Below are 18,079 nucleotides of genomic sequence, written 5' to 3' on the forward strand. Positions count from 1 at the left end.
AATATTAACCCTAACCTTAACCTCTACTCTAACCTAACTCTAATTTTAACCATTTTAAATGGCAACGTCATGGGTTAGGGGTGTCCCAATGATGCAAGATAGCATGGATAGTTCTACAATTGGTGACGTTGAGAATATACCAACTCAACATTAAAGCAGGAAATGGGGGCGCTGAAACATTTACCAATACTCCTTTTGAGTGAAAAGTCAAATAAAACACATTATTGTGTAGGATTAGAATTATACAAATCAACCAATATTCGTTTTAGGACAATATAAACGAAAGTGAGTCGTTTGAGCGAGTTCTGGGTGCATAAAATAGCATCAACCTGCGCACGTTTGAGCGTCATACGTGTCCCAACTCTAGTTTCATGTTGCCAACGATACTTCAGGATGACAGCTGGGCATTTGTTTTTTCAATGTTAATATAATCATGGAAATAATATTTCAATGAAATATTCGACAAATGGAAGATCAAACAAGTGGTGAGGCAGTTGCTACCCAATTGGCGGATTTTAAAATGACAGCAAGGACCTATTACACTCTAGCCGTGGAGAAAGTGAGAGATGTGAGTGTCAAATCCAGTTAGCATGCTAGATGGCTAGCTTGGACTAGTCAATGCTAAAAACATCAAATGGTGTAGCTAGCGTTACCCAACTTTGTGAATTCAATGATTCATTGTGTAGGACTGTCAAATATGGCTTATCTACATAGTTTAGTTAACTAGTTAGCTAGTGTATTGTCTTGTTGTCCTCGAGAACACTGTTTCCTGGTAAGATATCGGAACGTAAACTAATGACATGTTAGCTCATTTAGCCAGCTAACTAACGTTAGATATCTATTGCATCCTAATGTAAGTGTGTTCACACTTGACTTTGTCCCTTTCAGTCAATTTTTGTGAACTCATTGCGGTTCGCTTAATTATTTAAGCGAAGAGCCCCCGAAGCGAACCGATATCCTCTCGAGAGGTACGGTTCGCTTGAATTCAGAGGTACGGTTCCCTTTTTAGGGTATTGTGAACACAAAACTCCCCAGGTTCGCTTGTAATTATTCCTGTACCACACACTAGACTACTGCAACACCTGTCCCCCTACCATAAACCCTCACATTGGTGCAACAAAAGAGAGAAGATGATGTGCAGATTCGCGGGGGAAAAGCGTGCTGTTTTTAGATATTGATTAAGGATTGTCAAGGATGCGCGGAAATTCAAAAATAGTGTGTGTGGTGCGGGTATACTGACAAGCGAACCTGGGAAGCTTTCTGTTCACATTGCCCTAAAAAAAAAAAAGTGAACCGGACCGCAGAATTCATGCAAACCGATCTCAAAACTAAAAAATAAGCCAACCGCACTGAGTTCACAAAAATGTACTGAAATTGACCAAGTGTTAAAACACCCTAAGTAGCTAGATAGCTGCCTAGTTAGTTTCACGTTTAAAGTTTAATGTCACATACACAAGTATAGTGAAATACAGTTCTTGCAAACTCAAAACCCAACAATGCAATAATCAATAACAATGTAATATAAAAATATATATACAAATAAACACCCAATAAATATGACCAACACAATAAGTAAGTAAGCATACTATGTACAGGGTCAGTTACAATACCGTATTTACAATGTGCAGAGATACTGGAGTGATGGTAGATATGTATATGGGAAAGGTGTCTAGGCATCAGGATATAAGATAAACAGAGTAGTAGCTATTTATCAGTCTTTTATTGCTTGGGGATAGAAGCTGTTCAAGAGGCTGTTGGTGCCAGACTTAATGCACTGGTATCACTTGCTGTGCAGAAGCAGAGTGAATAGTCTATGGCTAGGGAGGTTGGAGTCTTCAACGATTGTCCGGGCCTTCCTACCACACTGCCTGATATAAATGTCCTGGACGCCAGGGAGCTCTGCCCCAGTGAAGTACTGGGCTGTCCTCACCACCCTCTTTATCGCCATGTGATTGAGGGCAGTACTTTTGCCATACCAGGCAGTGATGCAGCCAGCCACTCAATGGTACAGCTGTAGAACTTTTTGAGGGCCCATGCTATCACAGCTTCTTCATGACTGTGTGCGTGTGTTTGGACCATATTAAGTCTTTCGTGATTTGGACCCCAAGGAACTTGAAGCTCTCGAACTGCTCCACTGCGTCCCCGTCGATGTGGATGGGGGCATGCTCACTCTTCCTGTTTCCTGTAGTCCACGATCGGCTCCTTGGTCTTACTGACGTTGAGGGATAGGTTGTTGTTCTGGCGCCACACTGCCAGGTCACTGATTGCCTCCCTGTAGGGTGACTCATTGTTGCCGGGGATCCGGCCTACCATCGTTGTGTTGTCAGCAAACTTGATGATTGTGTTGGAGTTGTGCGTGGCCACTCATTTGTGGTTGAACAGCGAGTACAGGAGGGGACTAAGCACACAACCTTGTGTTGAGGGTCAGCGTGACCGAGTTAATGTTGCCTACCCTCACCACCTGGGGTCGGCCCGTCGGGAAGTCCAGGATCCAGTTGCAGAGGGAAGTGTTCAGACCCAGAGTCCTAAGCTTGGTGACGAACTTGGAGTAGACAATGGTGTTAAATGCGAGCTTGTTGTGGCTCCTTGTTGCAATCACTTTACTTTTCAATCACTCACAACAACTAGCTGTGTGTCTGTGTTTTAGAGGAAGTTGGACGTTTGCATTTTGACTTATGTACCCACAATCCAGGGCCTGAAACCTGAATAAAAATACTATAGCAAGTCCTTTGATTGTAAGCAATTTGTCTGATTTTCTACCCAGGTTGTGTCATCCCTTCCTGATGACGTAAGGCCAGGTCCTGACCTGTATGGACTTCCATGGGAAGCTGTCATCATCACTACGTTACTGGGGTTGGGCACCCTCCTATTGTTCACCTGCAGGTTCTACCAATGTGTAAGTTGACTGTCTGATATTTATACCAGCATGCAAGTATAGAGATGAACAACAGCATTCTTTCTTTTGATCGGGGAGTGACCAAGCTCACAATTGTTCTTGTTTCCAGATAAAGAGCAGACTATATTCTGGCAAAGAGCGGCGGATGGGCCTGAAGGTGGCTCAACTATTAGATGAAAAGTGCAAAGTACTTAAGACTTTGAGTGAGGTTCAACAAAAAGTGAGTCCTATGTCAAAGAATGCAGTGTGTGTGTTTTTCTGACTGACTGGATTCGCAAACTATTCAATGCAATGCCCTCGGAAATGACATGTTTTGTATAGACCTGTGTGTTATGAATGCCTTTGCTACTGTTTGTTTATGTTTATTATGTACCTTTTTTAGTATGAAAAACTGGAATCTGCCCTGCGGAATAGTGGCGTTTTGGCTCACGCCGCAGAGAGGGAGAATCTGGAGGTAAGACACAGAAATTACACAGTATAATTGTTCTCAATACTGAATAAAGATTCTCATAAATGGTATAAAAGGACTTGGTATGCGTGTGACTTTCAAGTCCGAGGAAACCTATAATGGTCTCCTCTTCAGGTGATGTTCCAGAGGCTGAAACAGTCAAATACACAGCTTGGAGATGATATAGAAAGGTTAAAGGAGGACCTACATATCCAGAGAGCGAGGAGGTTGCAACAGGAGAAGACGGTGAGTTTGACTTCGGACTGGACATTTTTCACCTTTTCCTGTGTTTTGATGTTTATGCGTTACATCTTTTATTTTTTCAGTTTCACTCTTTGCTCTCATACTTCAGTTCATTTATTTTTGAGATGTGGTGATTTGTGTGATTTTACAGATTGCAGATATGCAGGAAACCTTGAAAACTGTAGAAGAAGAAACCAGGGACCTCAAGTCCCAGACAGAACAGGTGAAGTATGACGCTGACACTGGTCCGCATTACAGTGTTATATATCATGAACAACACGTTAATGGTAATTCCTTCCTGTTCGGCATGTTAATCATGTCGGGGCGGCAGGTAGCCTAGTGGTTATAGCCTAGTGTTGGACTAGTAACCGAAAGGTTGCAAGATCGAATCCCTGAGCTGACCAGGTAAAAATCTGTCGTTCTGCACCTGAACAATACAGTTAACCCACTGTTCCTAGGCCGTCATTGAAAATAAGAATTTGTTCTTAACTGACTTGCCTAGTTAAATAAAGGTAAAATTAAAAAAATGTCCACACACTTAGAGCCAGGATAGATGTAACACATTTTGCTCTTTTCAGGCACAGACAACCCTAAAAATATATGACATGAACAGTGAGAGGAATCAGAATAATCTGGAGGCAGCAAAAGAAGAGAAGGCCTTGCTCCAGGAGAAAAATGCACAGGTATGTAACCTGACATATAATATGTCCATTTACAGCTAGCTATACAGTGCCCACGAATCAGAGCCATTGATATCTGTATGTATGGCTCTGTCACTTATTGTGTTTTATACTCCAGTTCCATATCAGGCCTGGTTGCCGTTTTATACAAAGAACCTGCATGGGTTGTGCTGAAGAGAAAGCAGAAAGTGTCCTATATTCTGGTGGGGTCCTCACCCTCTCCCCCTCTTCCCACAGCTGGTCCAGGAAGCAGAGGACTGGGGGGAGCGGATGAGTGAACTGGAGGAGGAGATGAGGATGTGTGAGAGCTCCTACACTGGAATGGTGCAGGATGCTGCCACCAAAGACGAGAGCATCAAGGTTTGCATTCATATTACTGCACTGGCAAAAACCACATGCAGCTAAATGTGTGCCTATAACAAACATTTGCATATTCTTTCCTGTACTGGGACAAAGCAATCACCACACACTTTGAATATTACTGAGGGTGTCAACTAGGACTGTTGCGGTGACCGTATTACCGCCACACCGGCAGTCATGAAGGCAGTCAAATTCCAGATGACTGTTTAGTCACGGTAATTAAGCTTCTCCAAGGGCTGCTGCTGGTCATTAGTAGCCTACCAAACTTGTTTACTACCTGGTACTCAGTTCTCTGTTGTCCCTCTAATCACTCTGACATCAATGTAAACGCGTCATAGGAGCTCATGTTGCGCAACATTTCTATAGGCAATTGCGGGAGAAAACCGATTGATGGCCGCTAATAAAAAGAGGAGGATCCCATCAGCTTTTTATAGTTATTTCTCAACTTTCCTAATATTAAGCACATTGCTTATATTTACAACAGGAGTAGATCCTACCTGGCTGGCATGAAAATAAACCACAGGGAAAAGCATCCTCTGTTTGCAGGTGCATGATAATGGTCCATTCGAAATCAAAACAAATGTCACACATATATTATTTAGTATATGTAAAGACCAGATTAAATCAAAGAATAGTCTGATGGGTGACAATATTAGCCTATCACTTGTGAATTATATATTATCATTTGTGAATGATGCCCAGCATAAGAAACAATGCCTTTTTTTTTTGCGACTCATAGTCGCACACCTCATGTAGCCTAGCCCATAGGTCTATATGGTTTGTATCACAACTAAAGTGGCCAAATAACTTCTTAAAATTAAGCACATTGATCAGCTTTACAAGGGGTGTAGACCCTAACTGGCATATATAAGCAGCGAGTGAGTTTCAAGATTGGGGAAGATCATTTTCACCATAAAATGCACCTTAATAATAAAAGCATTACATGCATAATTGCATTTGCGGTCATTTTTGATAATGGTGTTTTGAAACATTCGGGCCTGTGCACATTGCTGTGTTTATAATGTGAAGAAATAGCCTAATAGTTTATCAACATTTTTAAGCTAAACGTTCTGATCTGTTGCGTCAGCCACATTGCATAAAAAACGTTTGCATCATTTGGGATCTATCACATCCCACAACTGTCCCAGACTGTTTGGAATATTTATTTCTTGCACAGAGTAGAATAGGTCGACTTTTGTACTGTGGGGGATAGTAGATTGACATAGGCTAGTGCTTTTGTTGTTTGTTAGGCCACCACATCTTGTTGACTGACAAAATATCTTCAATATGCACTTCTGAATTGGATAAGGGCGCAGTTGCGTCCCTGATGTTTCTGTCTTAACTTGTAGCCTGTGAGGAAGACCGATCTCAAAACACAAAAAAAGATCACGTGATGGAAAGCAGTGTGAGTGAGAGACGCTTCGGATTGCACAGCACACACCGGGAGAAGGGCTCAATGCAGCACTCTGGCCGCAAAAGGCATGGATTTTTTAGGGGGCGCGTTATGGCCGCAAAGGGGTTGCCGCCATGAAATTTGAGGAATTATCAAGTGCTTGTCAAATTTGTGAATGATTTGTGTGTACAGCCTTGCGCAAAACAGACTTCATTCAAATCATCATTCGTCTCATCATGCAGCCTTACAATGTATTAAAAATCAAAACATATAGCCCAATATTTGTAGAACTTAAGTTATTTTAATAACTCTAAATTAAGCATATAGGAGTACCTATTTCTTTGTTAACCGCTCAACACAGAATAGCCTCGTGTGCACTCACTCAAATTGTTTGGAGAAAATATTTATATTTGTTCAACTTTGTTCATTTGTATTCTTCGTACTATAATATAAAATAAGGCCAGGGAATTATAAGCAAATCTTGTCTGCTAAATTAACTAGTGTAGCCCACAGCCATTTGGCACAGCCACATCAGGACCTAACATAAGGACATCTGAGTTCTATTCTTTTCCTGAAATAGACTACATGTTCTTCATATCATGCTTCTTTAGACCTGTCTAAAATAATGGATTTATTGTGAAGGTGTAGGCTATATTACATGGATTTATTAGACTTTTTAAAATGGCTTGTAGGTGGCAGGTAGAGTGTTGGATGAGTAATCGAAAGGTTACTAGATCGAATCCCCGAGCTGACAAGGTAAAAAAATATGTCGTTCTGCCCCTGAGCAAGGCAGTTATTAACCCACTGTTCCTAGGCTGTCATTGTAAATAAGAATTTGTTTTTAACTGACTTGCCTAGTTAAATAAATAAAAAAAATTGTGGAAGCCAGGAGATGCTTAATGTTTTTATATTAACAGTCAATTACCGTGAGACCGACAGTTTATTTGCTTGACAATCACCGGCTTTTGACATTTTGTGACCGCCACAGCCCTAGTGTCAACTAACAATTAGTTAGGCTGCGCCACTTAGGGTGTCAACTATTTGAGGCTATGGTCATAATGGTAATCCTCGATTGCCTGTTAATTATTGTAAATGGTATATACTGTGTTTTGTTGTATCACTCAACAAAATAAGTTTCCTTGGGGGAAAAACTATAGTTATTTAAATGGTAAAGCCTTCTCACGCTTTCTCTCGCTCTCACTCTCTCCATTAGTCCCTGACAGACTGCCTGTTGAAGATAAAGGACTGGGACTCAGTGCTGGAGGACGGAGCCAACAGAGAGGAGAGAAATGGGACACGAGGGGTGGAAAATAGAGAGGGGCCAGGTGAGGTTCCGGTAGATAAGACTATAACCGCCAGTAGGTATGATCAACTGGCTTTCGCTCACCATCTCTTCGTATTATTATGCATGATCATCGGATGGGATTAAAAAAAAAAACATTTGTGTCAGGATATTGAGGAAGTGGGATATCTGTGTCTTCCCAGATGTAACTTTTTTTTTTTTTATACACAGATAACCATCAACGACAAAGAATACAGAAACTCATTCATGCAGCCAAGGTATGTCTTCACTTAAATAAAATTCTGTTTTACAAACAAAACTCTTGTCAGCAATAGATGAGAAATGAGACTTGTTTTTTATTTTTTCAGATGAATGCAGACTTGAAGTCGGTGGATGAAGACAAGGACAGGGTGTTTGCCAAGCTAGCAGATGAAGTCAAGGCCATGGAGGATCTCCAAGGTAAGCAGAGTATTATGCTGTTCAGTAGTAACTTTTCACTGCGGAGAACAAAACAAGAATATAACAAGGTTAATTTTATAATCTACATAAAATGACTGTAGGTTTATATTGAAATGAGCTTCAGTTGTTCATGATACAACAGACACAAAGGGTTGGTTTCCCAGACGCATATTAAGCCTTGTCCTCCTAAAAAGGACATGCGTCAGTGTCCGGGAAACCGGCCTAAACTGCTGTAAACTTCTGACCTTTAACGAAAAACCATGTCTAGTTTTTAACACCAGGTTGACTCTTGGGTTGCAGAGGGGATTAAGAAACTTGAGAATGAGAAGGACTCTCTGCAGACCGAGAGTGAGAAGTACACGGGCCAGGTGCAGAAACTACAACAGAAACTGCAGATCATGACGGAGATGTACCAGGAGAATGAGCTCAAACTCCACAGGTACTGTATAGGAGCCACACTTAAGGCTGACCCAAATGCACAGCTTCATCCATGAACATTATGTAATTTTATACAGGCTGATCATAACAAACAAAAAAACATTTATGAAGGATAATGGCTGATTTATGAAAGTTTTGTTACACTTCATAATAACTATATTATATTATATAACTATATACTATATGTAATTTAGCAGACACTTATGCAAAGCAACTTAGTCATGCGTGCATACCTTTTTTATGCCAATGGGCATCGAACCCACTATCTGTGGCATTGCAAGCGCCATGCTCTAACAACTGAGATGCACTGGACCACACAAGGCCTGGTAATGTTTGTCTGATCATGGCTGTTCCACTTTGTGGTATGCATATAATGGGTGTTCTCCCTGGTGTCAGGATGCTGACGGTGGAGGAGAGGGAGCGTCTGCAGAAGGAGGAAAAGCTGACCAAGGCTGACAGGAGTATCAGCCTGGCCGTGGAGGAGCTCAGCAGCTACAGGTCGGCTACTGGACATACACACACACACACACACACAAACAAACCATCCCCGACTCCAGATATCACCTGTCTCCAAACCTACCCTGCAAATCTCTTGTTTACGGTGTTTTCATACAGGCCTGAATTTTAAAGGTATACTTCCAGTACACTTGCTGTCAATCGAATACATCCAATTAATTTTGTGAAACAGAGTTGCACATGTCCAAAATTTTTCGCAGGGCATTTTGTATTGCGAGTGCTTGCATCAAGGTGCTGTTTTGTTTCCACACAAAGGCAAAGAGCACAAGACCTGGAGGATGAGCTGGAGAAGACCAACCAGGCCTACAAGATCCAGGTGGGAGATCTGACAGTCTGTCATAAGAGGCGGGAAAACATAAACCACATGCAATTATCTGATGCATGGCCAATAACAAATGTCATTCTCCCTCCATTTTTCAGATAACCTCCCAGGAAAAGAAGGCACACAATAACTGGGTAAGTACATAGTAGTAACATACATACACACATACACACTATGGCGCACACCTCAGCTCATAGTCATGTTAAAGAGCAACTGAATGCATTTCTGGTTGAAAACAGCCTATGTGGCATCGATATTAGAAATGTTTATTCCAGTGCCAAAATTGACTAAAGTGTAAGTAGGATCATTTTGGTCATAAGGTCAGTATATTCCTAAACTGAGTTTTGTGAGATTTGTGTGATTTGTGTAACTGAGGTCATCACAATTTACATAAGGGCTGGGTTTGGATTGCAACCATGCCCACTAACACGAGACGGTAACGCCAAAAATCTGCTCTGATTGCGCTCTATCCAATCGCAGAACCTCCAGGCAGTGAGACAAACTTGCCCAAACACTGCAAGACAGATGCAAACTCTGGTAATGAATTGTAAAAAAAAGTATCATTTTTAAATGTAGGAAAAAATAAAAAATAAATGCACCGAAGCGCACACGTCCCCACTCGCCAGTGACTTGATAAGCTGATTAGCTAACGTGGCCTGCATGCTAGCTACTACTACATGGAACTTAGCTAGCTAGTGATGCTTGGGCACTGGTAAACAGCGTGAAGCTTTTGCTTTATTTAAGATTTTTTGACAGCTTGCTGATGATGTTGTAGACATGTTCTCCGAAATCAGTCATGAGTGCAGCCAGCAGCAGCTGACTCAGTACACTTGAGAAATACTGCACCAAACACCTTAGTCACACAATTTTAGATCTAGCTAAGACCTTAGATCAATTCTGACTATTTTGAGGAAGTGATAGTGGCTATGTTGCCACAGTGTCTCAAGAGGGACAAACAACCGTAACTACCATGGTACAATCTACAAACATGACACACCCACATCAAGCCACACCCCCAAGACCCACATCAAATTTTTCTTGATGAGCAGCAGAAAGACACATGTGGGATCGGTGCTTAATTAGGATTTCCTCAGCTTGGCGACTCATCTGTAACCTCTATTGTCTGCATTGTAGCTAGCAGCACGAGCTGCTGACCGTGACCTGGCTGACATTAAAAGAGAGAATGCACACCTCAGGCAAAAGTAAGTACTAAAGAAAACAGTCAGTTTCACCAGACACCAGTGTTGTCACGTGTTGCTACAAAATAGTATTTCCCTGCAGTGTGGAAAGTATTCTCCAGCTTGTGGTGTGTCTCCATGCAGATTGACTGATACTCAGTTCAAGCTAGATCTGGTGGAGAAAGACCCCTATGCTCTGGACAACATGGGCAGACCTCCATTCAGAGGTGAGTCTACAATAACCCTCCTATCACCCTAACTATAATCATATCCTCCGCTGAATCCTAACTCGCCCCCTAGCTCCTATTCCCTACATTGAGACAATTAGATAGGTGAAAGCAATATGGCGACAATCCGAAAGTCAAGATTAAGTTATTATTAACAGAACTACTTACAGTATATCCATCCAATCCTCTCAGATCTACAGGAGTGCCTATCGTGTAATAGGGACTAGGTGTTGAATAGGTCATTATTCTGATATTTGAACTTTCTGTGTCTCCCTGACCTGCAGGTGAAAGGTCACCGTATGGCCCCTCCCCCCTGGGTCACCCTGCCTCCGAGAACAGAACCTTCCCGTCTCCGCCCACCCTGGTGGATGGCCCACCACACCTCTCTCCAAACTTCCCTCCCATGGCACCGGGGGGCAGAGGTGACTTCTCCAGTCCAAACCCCCTCTTCAGTGCAACATGTGGCACTGCACCGCAGCCAAATGTACATGGCTTGAGGCGTGTGTCCTTGAAGCATTGCAGAGTATCATGTTCTAATCGTTGGCATGTCATGAGTTTATAATTAGGATTCTATTTACGTTTTCTATTTAGTACCAACTGATGTGCCATGACATGGTGAAAATGCCATTAAGAAAGCAGGATAAATAGATTATTTAATTCAGTTTTGATTATTATTTAATCTCTGTCAATTAAATTGAGTAAAGCAATGCTGAAGTCTGTTCTTAATCACCTGATACAAATACATGCTGAATCTTAATTTGCTTGAAGGTTGATGCATCTGTTACAGAGATGCTTATCTTTATAGTCTAAATTGCCTTGGTGGTGAGCATGCACCTGCAAAATGGGGAATGATATGCAGCTGTATCACCTACAGAGGGAGCATTGTCTTTGCACATGACGCATTATTCTGGTCTTGTCATCCTTGCTTCATGAACTCATTGACATTATGCTGTCTCTCTCTTTCTTGCTTGCCTACCACTCCCACATGTCTCTCTCTCTCATAACCAGTATCCCGAGGCCTAGTAGATCCCACCGGTGGGGTGGACTCTGATCGGAGTGGTGGTCCTCACTCTGACAGTGGCTCGCTATCTCCCACCTGGGAGAGGGATCGCAGGGGCCCACCTATACCCCCTCCAGGTACAGTGATGACCACCCGCTATCGCCCCCCCCCCTTATGATCTCAGCAGCCCCTCCAATCACTACAGACAGCAGTTATTCTAATCTTCTAGCCTACTATATTGTGTGTGAAAAATACTCATTCAGTATCAGCCCTAACGGGTGTGTGTTCGTTATTTATTTACGTCAGTATGATTTACCATCTTTTGCTATGTAAAGATGTCCGTACTTTCTTTTGGGTTGTAGAGAAATATAATTAGTTATAGGGTGAGAGTGAGTTATATTTGTTAATCGACTGTCAGATTATTTCACAGCTTAACAATTCCCCTCAGTTGGTTACTGTTGTGGTCAGCCGGCCCTGTGAGAGGTTTGAGATACTCTTTATTGGTTCAAATCACTGTTGTTATCAGTCTGTGAGGTGCAGGCCTAGTCGTGGTCAGTGAGTGTATGACTACTCTATATATACAAAAGTATGTGGACACCCCTTCAAATTAGTGGATTCAGCTATTTCAGCCACACCTTTTGCTGACAGGTGTATAAAATTAAGCACACAGCCTTACTGAGGAGCTCAATGACTTTCAATGTGGCCGCCTTTCCAACAAGTCAGTTTGTCAAATTTCTGCCCTGCTAGAGCTGCCACGCTCAACTGTAAGTGCTGTTATTGTGAAGTGGAATTGTCTAGGAGCAACCATGGGTCAGCCGTGAAGTGGTAGGCCACACAAGCTCACAAAATGGGACCGCCAAGTGCTGTAGTGCATAAAAACTGTCTGTCCTCTGTTGCAACACTCTACCTATTTCCAAACAGCCTCTGGAAGCAATTTCAGCACAATAACTGTTTGTCGGGAGCTTCATGAAATGTTTTTTTTTTACAATGCTACCTGCCCGACTGCGTAGTGCCAACTGTAAAGTTTGGTGGAGGAGGAATAATGGACTGAGACTGTTTTTCATGGTTTGGGCTAGGCCCCTTAGTTCAAGTGAAGGGTAATCTTAACGCTACAGCATACAATGACATTGTAGACGATTCTGTGCTTCCAACTTTGTGGCAACAGTTTGGGAAAGGCCCTTTCCTGTTTCAGCATGACAATGCCCCTGTGCACAAAGCGAGATCCTTACAGAAATGGTTTGTCGAGATCGGTGTGGAAGAAATTGACTGGCCTGCACAGAACCCTGACCTCAACCCCATCGAACACCTTTGGGATTAATTGGAACGCCAACTGCGAGCCAGGCCTAATCGCCCAACCTCACTAATGTATTGAGGAGTCAGAGCCTGAGCCGCCACTGGTTTGTGTCGACTCGAACCAGAATCTCTAGTGGCACAGCTAGCACTGCGATGCAGCGTCTTAGACCACTGCGCCACTCAGGAGGCCCTGGAGCTAGGAACTTTTTAACCATTTAGTTCAGTTATCATGGGGGAGCGATTAGCATGTGGCATCACTGTATTTTGATTAGTCAACGACAATTCCATCATACCCATTCTACTACTGTCACTGTTCTGTGTACTAAGTAAATGCATCATGATTTTATGCTTGTTTTTGTTTTTTTGACCTGCAAAGAGGCTTCTGCTTTTGGCTCCAGTCCCCTTTGGACAGCACACTGGTTGTTTTGATTTGGACATTTCTGCTCTGATCCCCATCCTCAGTGCAGCTGGTCTGAATAAGGCTGCTGAAACGGTGCTCTCTCTCTGCTCATAAAGGGTATATGTATCCAGACCCAGGCCTTCCCTACAGGAGACCCCTGCCTGGAGCCTTTCCCCTTGGGCATATGGGCCCCCCCCCACCCAGAGGCCCCGGTCCTGCTGAGCCCCACAACTTTGGGCCCCACCCTGGAGATCAATCTGGTGAGAACCCTCCTTTTTGACCTTTTCTCTCTCTGTATTACAGCGCCGTATAATTAGTTTTAGTGATTGATACTGTATCTCTGCACCATAGCCACTCTGTCAAATAAACTTCAAAAGGATGTTTAGTGCTTGGAGTGTGTAACTGAAGTGATGAAATACATTTCAGGACAGCATCTTTTTAATGCTGACGTGATTCAGACCAAACTCCTTTGTCAGCAGCACACTGAATTAGGAGGAGTGTACATGATTAGTATACCTCTGAAGAATAATATAATGTTAGCTAGAGAATGAGCAGGATATTTTGCCCAGTGTTAGGTAACTCATTACGTAATCAGATTACTTTTATGAGTAACAGAGTACATTTTTTTTAATTGGGTGATATTATAACATTCTTTGTCAACTAACGTGTGCGTTACTTTCAGATTCATATCCCTACTGGACGCGTTTCCATGATCCGATCTCGACTTGTTTCCTCATTTGATTCTTGAGCGAGCCATTGATCGCTTCTTTGATAGCAAAAGCCCGTAAAGGGCTTTCCCATCTAGTGGCAAGTGTGCCCTCTATACATCTCTAGGGTCCGTATTACGTGCAATCTATAACCAGAACTGGCGGCTCGAGAGAGATTTTGAATGAAAAGATGGCCAGATATCTGTACAGATTTTCTTAGTGTACAGTGCATTTGGAAAGTATTCAGACCTGTTTTTCCACATTTTACATTACAGCATTATTGTAAAATGTATTACATTTTTTAAAATCCTCATCAATCTACACACAATACCCCATAATGACAAAGCGAAAAACATATTTTTTTAGAAATGTTTGCGAATTTAAAAAAACAAAAACAGAACTGAGACTTGAAATTGAGCTCAGGTGCATCCTGTTTACATTGATCATCCTTGAGATGTTTCTACAATTTGATTGGAGTCCACCTGTGGTAAATTAAATTGATTGGACATGATTTGGAAAGGCACACACCTGTCTATATAAGGTCCCACAGTTGACAGTGCATGTCAGAGCAAAAACCAATCCATGAGGTCCAAGGAAGAGAGCTCAAGAACGGTTGTGTCGAGTAACAGATCTGGGGAAGGGTACCAAAAAAATTCTGCAGTATTGAAGTTCCCCAAGAACACAGTGGCATCATTCTTAAATAGAATAAGTTTGGAACCAACAAGACTCTTCCTAGAACTGGTCGCCCGGCTAAACTGCGCAATCGAGGGAGAAGGGCCTTGTTTAGAGAGGACAACGACCCTACGCACACAGCCAAGACAATGCAGGAGTGGCTTCGGTACAAGTCTCTAAACGTCCTTGAGCCAGAGCCCAGACTTGAACCCGATCAAACATCTCTGGAGACCTGAAAATAGCTGTGTAGCGACACTCCCCATCCAACCTGACAGAGCTTGAGAGGATCTGCAGAGAAGGGGAGAAACTCCAAATATAGGTTTGCCAAGCTTGTAGCATCATACCCAAGAAGACTGGAGGCTGTAATCGCTGCGGAAGGTGACTCAACAAAGTACTGAGTAAAGGGTCTGAAAAATACTGAAATATCACATTTCCACAAGTTATTTATTTTTGACAAGCATTTCTAAAAACCTGTTTTTGCTTTGTTATTGGGGGGGGGATAAATATATATTTTTTAGAATAATACTAAGGTAACAATGTGGAAAAAGTCAAGGGGTCTGAATACTTTCTGAATGCAGTGTGTGTGTGTGTAAGCAGCCCATATGATAGTCTACAAAAGCTGTGCTATCACAGGAAAGCAGCGCCACGGATGAAAGGAGAAACTTGTGATCAAACCTGAGTTAGGCTACTTACTATCTTTGGTAGAGCGTGCGCGGCTCCCTCTGACAGTCAAACTGAGTTTGAGATTTTTTTTCTTTCATGAAAGTAACTCAAAGTAATAACACGTTACTTTCCACACAAAGAAATCCATAACATGTCATGTATTACTTTTTCAAGCAATACATATTAATCATAACACTGTGCCCAATGTGGAAACTCCCTTGTTTTGACAGAGTTGAGCTGATGGCATTAAAGAGCATGAATGAACCCTCTTTTCATCAAGTTCTTAAGGATTGAATGAAATAAACCCACCAAAGATTGAAGTGGATATAGCTAGGTTGTTACTGTGTTTTTTCTCTTGTGTTCTTGCAGACTCATCATTTATGGAAAACAGCATGGGTCCTGGTGAAAATGAAAGGGATGTAAGTATTCTAACCCTTATATTAACAATACATTGGCTCATTCATGTACTGTCTCTCTGTCCATAGGTGCATATTTTGCTGTAAAACCAATTTCCCATTGGGGATCATAAAATGTTCTACTACAGGGATGGTTAACTTTGACAGGGGTGTGGGATTACAAAGAATCTGAGTTTGCCATCATGGCCGCAGTGGCTCATGGGTCTGCGTACCCACATTCAAACCCACACATTCAGTCAGAGCTGGCCCTAGCCTTTTGGGGGCCCCGGGTGAAAGAAATCCCCCCCCCCCCCCAAAAGAGAAAAACAGCGCTTTGCTGCTATTCTACTTATTTGCCATGGGGTGGAGAGAAAAATGAGCAGTTTCACAGATTTTCTGCAATTCTACACATTCTACCACATTTTGAAATTGCCCTTTTATTTGACTATTTAGACTGAGTAACTAAAATGAATAGTATATATTTTTTTCCCCTGACATTTTTCCTGCAAAAGGGGATCAAATTAAGATTCTACATCTATATTTAAAATGTTTCCGCAGTCCCACATGTCAGCACCTGGAGATCTGAGGATGGGGCCTCCTCCCTTAGGACCCCCTGGTATGGGTCCCCTCCCCCCCATGGACCCTTACTTTGCACGCAGAGGCCCCCCAGGCCCTTACGGACCCCCAGACTTCTTCCCCCCACGAGGTCCAGCAGGGCCACCCATAGGCAGTAAGTATTATTCTCTGTATCCCTTACATATTAAAGGCTCATATGTGCTTTGTACTTATAATGCATTTATAACTGAAGGTTTTTATGTAATTTGGTTCTATTAACAAGCTATGGGTGGGAGATGAGGAATATAATTTTATACCACATTCACTACATCTTGCAGGTTAAATGACTCTGCATGTATACTGTTAGACTGACTATACGTAAAGCTTTCCCCCTTGTTTTCCCCTGAAGTGCGAGGACCACCTCCCCCGGGAATGTTTGGGCGATTTCCACCTCTGCTGCATATGGGCTACGCTCCCATGAGGCCCCACCCAGACAGTTTTCCCCCTGGACCCCCTCCAAGGCACTCCCCACCAGACAGCGAACAGCCTCCTGATCAGTCCCCTTCTCCACATGATGTCATCTGAGCCATCTCTCCCCCTCCCTATGAGGGAGAAACTCTCTCTCCGCCTGCTTCCTGTGTGGCACTTCACTTCCTGTTGTGCTGGTAGTGAGCGACTTAGGGTATGCTCAAGGACTGTTTCATGAAGTGTAACCAATTGTCATTTGACTGTCTTTCCCTTTTTTAGAGGCCGACAGTGGAATTGTTTCCCCACTGTCTCTCACACACACACACAAATAGATTAGTGGCTTATTAGGACTGTTGAGAGAATACAATACCACCATGAACTGGAACTACTGAGTGATCACTGTTGCTATGTGTATTTCTGGTGTTGAATGCAGTGTCTTTTTGAAGAAGTTCCATAGTTATGTGAATCTGCTGATGGTGAACTGCCTGTGAGACTGCCTTTTTCTGAGACTGCCTTTTTCTGAGTTGTGACTTGGGCAAATTTGAGAAGGCTGTGTTTTCTTGCAATGTCAAAACATTCTTGCCATGTGTATATATTAAGATATTGTCAATATTGTGAAAAGGGAAGTGTGTGTGTATACCACCCTTAGTCCATTCACGTTTTCTGTCAATTGACCTGAAAGATGTTCATTACTTTTTAGCTGGGAGTTCTTGACCGTCCATAGTTTGATCATTAAATGTCAAGAAATTAAGTAGTGTTAGCCTTGAGGGAATATGAGATATTGTAAAAGTCTAATAAATTATGCTCAAGTGTTTACTTGTCTTACATTTTCATAGATCAAATGATTTAGGGGATAAGGATGGAATCACAAATTATAGAATAAATGAATGGCAACTCACTTTTCTGCTCAAGTCATCTTTACAAATGGCATGCCATATTGGTCTTCTTCAGGTAGAACTAACCCTTACATGACCTGAAAAGGACCGTAATCAGCTGTGCCGTGACACAACGTCTAGCTCTGACATGTAGTTGAAGTTTACATCCACCTTGGTCAAATACATTTAAACTCAGTTTTTCACAATTCCTGGTAAAGATTCCCTGTCTTAGGTCAATTAGGATCACCACTTTCTTTTAAGAATGTGAAATGTCAGAATAGAGATTTATTTAGGCTTTTATTTCTTATCACATTCCCTGTGGGTCAGAAGTTTGCATACACTCAATTAGTATTTGGTAGCATTGCCTTTCAATTGTTTAACTTGGGTCAAATGTTTCGGGTAGCCTTCCACAAGCTTCCCACAATAAGTTGGGTGCATTTTGGCCCATTCCTCCTGACAGAGTTGGTGTGACTGAGTCAGGTTTGTAGGCCTCCTTGCTCACACAAGCTTTTTCAGTTCTGCCCACAAATCTTCTATGGGAGGGATTGAGGTCAGGGCTTTGATGGCCACTCCAATACCTTGACTTTGTCCTTAAGCCATTTTGCCACA

General features: G+C 42.4%; 1 protein-coding gene across 2 annotated transcripts; it reads left to right on the forward strand.

Annotated features, from left to right (window-relative positions):
• Positions 1-345: 345 nt before the first annotated feature.
• LOC139375076 (melanoma inhibitory activity protein 2-like) lies at positions 346-17,493 on the forward strand. Of its 2 annotated transcripts, none has more exons than XM_071116501.1 (23): positions 346-568; positions 2,765-2,896; positions 3,006-3,116; positions 3,279-3,350; positions 3,480-3,590; positions 3,739-3,810; positions 4,166-4,270; positions 4,505-4,627; positions 7,234-7,345; positions 7,534-7,580; positions 7,671-7,761; positions 8,062-8,200; positions 8,596-8,697; positions 8,971-9,031; positions 9,136-9,171; positions 10,172-10,239; positions 10,360-10,442; positions 10,727-10,864; positions 11,451-11,579; positions 13,252-13,395; positions 15,547-15,596; positions 16,131-16,302; positions 16,537-17,493. In XM_071116501.1, the coding sequence occupies exons 1-23, from the start codon at positions 467-469 to the stop codon at positions 16,710-16,712; spliced, it is 2,376 nt and encodes a 791-aa protein (XP_070972602.1). In that variant the 5' UTR covers positions 346-466; the 3' UTR covers positions 16,713-17,493. The 2 variants fall into 2 exon arrangements, with proteins under 2 accessions (XP_070972602.1, XP_070972603.1); XM_071116502.1 differs by having other exon boundaries at positions 357-485.
• Positions 17,494-18,079: the final 586 nt, after the last annotated feature.

The sequence above is a fragment of the Oncorhynchus clarkii genome, chromosome 19 (assembly GCF_045791955.1).
Source record: "Oncorhynchus clarkii lewisi isolate Uvic-CL-2024 chromosome 19, UVic_Ocla_1.0, whole genome shotgun sequence".
Classification (NCBI taxonomy): domain Eukaryota; kingdom Metazoa; phylum Chordata; class Actinopteri; order Salmoniformes; family Salmonidae; genus Oncorhynchus; species Oncorhynchus clarkii.